This window comes from Scyliorhinus canicula, chromosome 15, assembly GCF_902713615.1.
Source record: "Scyliorhinus canicula chromosome 15, sScyCan1.1, whole genome shotgun sequence".
Taxonomy (NCBI): domain Eukaryota; kingdom Metazoa; phylum Chordata; class Chondrichthyes; order Carcharhiniformes; family Scyliorhinidae; genus Scyliorhinus; species Scyliorhinus canicula.
Genome location: NC_052160.1, coordinates 28,310,341 through 28,317,863, shown reverse-complemented (window position 1 = coordinate 28,317,863; position 7,523 = coordinate 28,310,341). Strand labels below are relative to the sequence as shown.

General features: G+C 46.6%; 1 protein-coding gene across 1 annotated transcript in view; it reads left to right on the top strand.

The window, feature by feature from the left end:
* Window positions 1-1,220: 1,220 nt before the first annotated feature.
* The window catches only part of xpo6 (exportin 6), a 136,860-nt gene continuing 130,557 nt past the window's right edge, over window positions 1,221-7,523 (top strand). The window contains 1 exon segment of the mRNA XM_038820897.1: window positions 1,221-1,446. Within this exon segment, the coding sequence (XP_038676825.1) occupies window positions 1,444-1,446 (3 nt within the window). The 5' untranslated portion in view covers window positions 1,221-1,443.

Below are 7,523 nucleotides of genomic sequence, written 5' to 3'. Positions count from 1 at the left end.
ATGCAATATACTCCACTTGCCTGGATGAGTGCAACTGTAACAACACTCAAGAAGCTCGATACCATCTGAACAAAGTAGCTCGCTTAATTGGCACCCCATCCACCACAGACACACAATTGCAACAGTGTGTACCATCTACAATATGCACTGCAGCTCTCACCAAGCTTCCTTTTTCAGCACTTCCAAACCTCAATTCCTACCATCTAGAAAGACAAGGGCAACAGACACATGGGGACTTCACCACCTACAAGTTTGCCTCCAAACCATACATGATCTTGACTTGGAAGTATGTTGCCATTCCTTCACTGCCACTGAATCAAAAGCCTGGAACTTTCTTCTTAACAGCACTGAGGGTGTACCAGCACTAGATTGACGGCAGTGGTTCAAGAAGGCAGCTCACCACCACCTTCTCAAGAGCAGTTAAGGATGGGCAACAAATGCTGGCCTTGTTAATGATGCTACACCCCACGAAATAATTCTAAAAATCCAACCTTATTGCCTTTTCTTGATGATATTCACCAATGATCTTTCTTCCTCTACCATCCTAAGAACTTCTTCACTGCTCGTGTTCTATCCAACTGTCCTGCTCCACACGTCTCCAGGACCACATTTCACAACTTTCTAGTCTTTGGATCCCTGCTTTACCCGAGGTCCACATTTCAGCCCTATTATAGAACTTAGAGTGCAGGAGGTCATTCGGCCCATCGAGTCTGCACCGGCCCTTGGAAAGAGTACCCTACTTAAGCTTATGCAACAAGGCACTCCAAATCAGTTTTAGTAAATCCCTTTTTAAGAGTTCGAGTCGTTCCTGTGCTTTAGCAATTCTTTATGTTTTGAGAATGCTGTTCAAGCTTTGAGTTCTTGATGTCTTCAGGAAATACATATACATAGCAAGCACCCAGACCTTCCCACTACTTGAGTCACCTCTTAAATTATGTTGCAATAAATTATTTCTGTGCTGTAAAACCACATGTGAAATTCTTTTGAATAACTGCCTTGGAAAGAACAACAAAGAAGCTAATTTCTGAAATGCTTTCAGGAGAGATTTTCCCTTACAGTATTGACACATTGGGCAAAGTCTTCCTGTTACCTGGGCAGGTCTAATTACACAGTCTAAGCGTGATTGGTCCGGGCCCCCTGAGGCGTCAGCCAATCAGAGGACGAACCTTCACCTGGCCAATCAACACGCAGCCTCGCAGCCAGCCAATGGGCAGGCAGGCTGGGATCTGGTGCAATCCGGTCTGAGCCGGCCCGCTCCCGCCAGGGCGGAACCGGATCCAGGGGTCGGCGGCGGAAATGGCGCGGGGGAAGCCTGCTGACTAGGCCCGAAAGACGGAGAGACGCAGCGACAGCCAGCCGCACAACACCGCCCTCGCTCGGTTAAAGGGGCTGCGCTGGATGCTCGGAGCATGAGCCGGACGGGGAGGAGACTGCAGTATAATCATGGTGAGTGCGGCTCCTCTCAGCCTGGTCCTGAGCTAATGAACCCCAGCCTAGCTGAGGAGAGGGCAAGGCTGCTTTCCTGCTGTGGGCCTCTCGGCTGGGAGATGTTTTGCTTCTCTGCAGTGAGCCTCTTATACAATCCACGGCTGAACTGCCTCTCTCCCGGGTAGTGGTGACCTGCACTCATCTCTTTGCGTTTCATCAAGGGAGTGCATTTGGGACGTATTGTTACCCCACCTTCTGTGCAGCAAGTGGAAATGGCCCTGCTGGCATCCTCTGTGATGGTATATGGCCTTTGCTGTGCCACTATCTATAATACTTTGATGTCAAGAACATAATGATAGGTGGAGACCATTCAGTCCCTCAAAACTGTTTGTCATTTAGTGGCTGACCTATGTTTTGACTATTACCTACCTGCCTTGGTGCCATGTTTAATACTGTGCCCCAACAAAAACATGAGCTTGCTGTGTGCAGGCCCATACCCCAGCATACCTGAGAGTGACCCCAGAATAAAACATTGTTTGAGATTGTGGCCCTCAACAATACGTTAATCCGCTACACTACAGACCCTGATGACATTGCCCCAGTGATCTCCACATGGCTGCAGGTACAGCTCAGGTATGGGGTTAAAGTGGATGGATTATTAAGTAACAAGATGAATTGGCAATTGCCATATCCAAAGGCTGCTGAGGTAGATAATCATTTGGTAAGCTTTGTGGCACTGTTGCTTCACAGTGCCAGGAACCTGGGTTTGTTTCCCGGCTTGGGTCACTGTCTGGGTCCCCGGAGTCTGAAGGTTCTCCCTGTCTGTCTGGGTTTCCTCCGGGCACTCTGGTTTTTTCCCACAAGTCCCCAAAGGTGTGCTTGTTGGGTAAATTGGACATTCTGAATTCTCCCCCAGTGTACCCAAATGGGTGTGGTAGTGTGGTGACTAGTGGATTTTCACAGTAACTTCATTGCAGTGTTAATGTAAGCCTACTTGTGACACTAATTTTAAAAATTAATTTGAGTACCCAGTTTTTTTTCCAATTAAGGGGCAATTTAGTGTGGCCAATCCATTTAACCTGCATATCTTTGGGTTGTGGGGGTCAATGTGCAAACTCCACACAGACAGTAATCCCTGCTTGTGACACTAATAAAGATTATTATTATATAATACTGAGATATAAATGGAAGATATTACACACACAAGTATATTCGAAAATTGAAGTGATTTCTGTGACCAGACTTGCACCAGGTACATGGTGCAGATAACATGGTTTGAAAATGGATCAGAGGTACTTCATCCCTTGATGCCAGAGTAGTCATGCTGTATTTATTTTTCAGTCCCATTTGTGTTCTTTGTTAACATATGAAAACATGAGCAGAAAAAGGTCAGCTGGTCCATCAAGTCTTTTGGGGACTCTGTTCTCCCATCCATCAGCAACAAAGTCATCTCCTGGGCGAGGCCAAAATATTTTTACAAAAACACATGGCCAGTTCTGGTGGACAATGTCTGGGAAATTCTTTGTCAACTGCTGAAGGTGAGGTTTAAAAAAGAAAACTGGCTGACATTGGCAAGGTATATCACCTACCACTTTCCTTTGTGCACTGTGATATCAGGCGCCTCCATCAACTTGTCCAACTCCCTTTGCGATAGTAGTAACAAACCTGCATCCATTGCACCATCTGGCAAGATATTCCGAAGTTCAATATTCATTCAGAAAAAGAATTTTGACATCTAACCGAGTTCTTGTGCTTTCAAATTTGTATGAATTGCACGAAGGGTAGCACAGTAGTTAGCACAGTTGCTTCACAGCTCCAGGTTCGATTCCCGGCTTGGGTCACTGTCTGTGCAGAGTCTGCGCGTTCTTTTCGGGTCTGCGTGGGTTTCCTCCGGGTGCTCCGGTTTCCTCCCACAATCCAAAGATGTGTGGTTAGGTGGATTGGCTATGCTAAATTGCCTGAAGTCCAAAAAAGTTAAGTGGGATTACTGGGTTACAGGGATAGGGTGGAAGCATGGGCTGGAGTAGGGTGCTCTTTCCAATGGCTGGTGCAGACTCAATGGGCTGAAAGGCCTCCTTCTGCACTGTAAATTCTATGAATCATGGGAACTTGCAGCACAAGGGGCTCATCGTTCCCAACTTTATTTTTACGATCACCACATCTTTGCTTTTTATCTGTAACCCTGTAAGTTCCTCATGCTTTAAGTACCTGTTCAACTCATTTTTTCAGTTTAATTATGGAATCCGTTTCTACCTTTTTTTAAATAAAGGACTCCAGGTCTAAACACGTGAAAACCTTTTTCTTCATCTCACCTTTTAAATCTAAGACATTTGGTTATTGACCCACTTCCCACAGACATTATAGCTTTTCTCTATCTACTCTAAATCAAAACCTCTCACCAGCATGTCCCCTCATTCTCGCTAATTTACCTATTCCAAATAATTGTTTTAATGTCTGATAAAAATAATCACTATCTGCAGTTCATCCTGGAATGCAAGCCGTGGCTTCTTGTCTGCACTGCTGCACCTGTCTTCTTAAACACCTCCCATATCTCCACCACCCACCCCTCAAACAATAAGTGCGAGAAGCCAATGGTAGTTTTTGTTACTAAAATCCAGACCATTGCTCAGTTGCTTTGTCCACTAGCCCAGGTCAAAAGCTTTCCCTGCCTTAGCCCTGGTTTCATAATCTTTCTCTGGTTTCTCTCCTTTCTCTGCACTCATTTAATCCATGAAACTCACCTCCTGCACCCTCAATCCTATTCCCTCTAAACTGTAATCACCCAACTTCCCCCTCTCTCCATATGTTAGCTGGGTAGCATGGTGGTTAGCATAAATGCTTCACAGCTCCAGGGACCCAGGTTCGATTCCCGGCTGGGTCACTGTCTGTGTGGAGTCTGCACGTCCTCCCCCTGTGTGCGTGGGTTTCCTCCGGGTGCTCCGGTTTCCTCCCACAGTCCAAAGATGTGTGGGTTAGGTGGATTGGCCATGCTAAATTGCCCGTAGTGTCCTAATAAATGTAAGGTTAAGGGGGGGGTTGTTGGGTTACGGGTATAGGGTGGATATGTGGGTTTGAGTAGGGTGATCATGGCTCGGCACAACATTGAGGGCCGAAGGGCCTGTTCTGTGCTGTACTGTTCTATGTTCTATTATTACTGGTTCTCCTGTGTTCACAGACCTACATTGCCTCCTGGCCGAGCAATGTCTGAATTTTAAAATTTGCATCTTTGTTTTCAAATCCCTCCATGACATCACCATCCTTATCTATGTAATCTTCTAACCCTACAAATCTCTGATATCTGTGCTCATGTCATTCTAACCTCTTGCGCCACCATTGGTACAGAAGTGGGATGGCTTCAAGTTTATAGAGGGTAGAATATGGGTTGGTTTAGCACAGGGCTAAAGAGCTGGCTTTTAAAGCAGACCAAGGCAGGCCAGCATTCCCGTACCAGCCTCCCCGAACAGGTGCTGGAATGTGGCGACTAGGGGCCTTTCACAGTAACTTCATTTGAAACCTACTTTTGACAATAAGCGATTTTCATATGGGAGGCTGCCAGGAGTGTATTGAACATAGTTAAGTCTAGAAGTAACAAAGACAAATCGAGATTCAGCAGCAGATAAGCTGAGACAGGGACAAATTTGAACAATTTAACGCAGATGGAAATAGGTGATCTTTGTTGTGGTATGAATGGAAGCTCATGACACATACATACTGGTTTAGTATCAGACTGTACCGTCAGTTTCTAGGTTCTAAGTGCTGGAATTCTGTCTCTGCCACTCTGCATCTTACTTTCCTCCTTTTGAGGCACTCGTTAAAACCTACCTCTTTCACCAAACTGTTGGTCATGTGACCTAATCCTCCTTTTGTGGCATGGTCTCATTTTAAAAAAAAAAAGTATTTTTATTTAAATTTTTTAGCATTTTAACATTTAAAGCATGCAACAATACAAAGTGAAACCAACACACAACCCCAACCCCCTCCCAGCAGCTGAAAACCATCTCCTTGGTATAAACAAACCCCATCTCTTATGGAACCCCCTCAGAGCAAATATCACTTTTCCAAGTGGAAGAACTCCATTAAATCCCCCACCACACCGAGGCACAGGGCGAAGAAATTGACTTCCATCACACAGGACCCACCAGGATGAGGTGACGGCTAAAACATATGCGCCTGTTTCTGTCTGCAAATTCGGTTGATCCGGCACCCTAAATATGGCCTCCAGGGGACTCTGCTCTAAATCCACATGCAAGATGGTTAGCACTGTTGCTTCACAGTGCCAGAGATCCAGGCACGATTGCCGGCTTGGGTCATTGTCTGTGCAGAGTCTGCACGTTCTCCCTGTGTCTGCGGGTTTCCTCCGGGAGCTCCGGTTTCCTCCCACAAGTACTGAAAGACATGCTATTAGGTGATTTGGACATTTGAATTCTCCCTCAGTGTACCTGAACAGACGAGGGAATGTGGTGACTCGGGGATTTTCACAATAACTTCATTGTAGTGTTTTAAAAAATAAATTTAGAGTACCCAATTCATTTTTTCCAATTAAGGGGCAATTTAGCGTGTTCAATCCACCTACCCTGCACATCTTTGGATTGTGGGGGTGAAACCCATGCAAACACGGGGAGAATGTGCAAACTCCACACGGACAGTGACCTAGAGCCGGGATCGAACCTGGGACCTCGGCGCCGTGAGACTGCAGTGCTAATCCACTGCGCCACCGTGCTGCCCCCTTCATTGTAGTGTTAATGTAAGCCTACTTGTGTCAGTAATAAATATTATTATTAGATCGCTGACATGGTGCTGAAGAATGACCTCCATAATTTCTCCAACTTCGGGCACGACCAGAACATATGTAGGTGATTGGTTGGACCCCTCCCACACCGCTCACAAATATCCTCCAGACTCTCATAAACCGGCTCATCCTCGACTTGTCAGATTGGCCTTATACACTAGTGTTAGCTGTATTAACCCCAGCCTCATGCATGAGGTTGAGGTATTCCCCCGCCGCAACATCTCACGCCACAGTCCCTTCTCCAGCGCCAACCCCAACTCCTCCTTCCACTTGGCCATAATCCTGATCCAGTGATCCCATATCCTCCCCCAAAATCTTCCCACCAGAAAATTTTCTGCGAAATCCCGCACCTGCCTGTACCTGACCCCACACACACACACACACACACACACACACACACACACACACACACACACACACACACACCCCACCCACCCACCCACCCACCCACCCACCCACACACACACACACACCACCCACCCCGGGCGGGATGCCAAACTTCTCCCCCAGCTCCTCCAAACTAGCAAATGCCCTTATATAATATTTTTATATATATAAAAAATAAAAAAAGACCTTCATTTCCATCACCCCTCGCTCTGCTCATCCCCGAAACGTAGTATCCATCCTCACTGGCTCAAACCCATGGTTCCCTTGGACCGGTATCAACTTTGACTCCACCCAACCCTAAAGTGCTGCTGAAATTGCCTCTATGTTTTCACCGTGGCCACCACCACCGGACACCCCGAGTACTTCACAGGGCAAATGGGAGTGGCGCCGTTGCCGGTGACCACAATCCTGAGCCCTTACAAGAGCCTGTCTCCATCATCACCCACAACATCTCCATCCCCCTACTCCAACCTTGCAACTTCTCAGCATTTGCCGCCCAATAATAAATAACAGGTTCAGAAGGGCCAGCCCCCTGCCAGACTGTCACCCTTTCTGAAGTACTGTCCTCCCAACCCTTGCCACTTTACCTGCCCATACAAACAACAAGACCCATCTATCCCTCCCAATAAAAAAAATGAGAGGCACTGGAATTAAAATAAAACGGTGGCAAAATGTTCATCTTGACTGCCTACACCTGGCCTGCCAACAATAGGGAATAGCTATCCCACCTCCATAAATCCTCCTTGACCCTACCCACCAGACTTGTAAAGATCAGCTGAGAGCTGAGCTTCCTGCATTCCCAGAAAACCTAAAGTGTCCCCCATCCCTGTCCCTGGAGAACCACAAAGCACTTTTTCCAAAATTTTACCTGCAGCTTGAAAAAGCCCCAAATCTCCTAAGCAGTTTTATAATGGTTCTG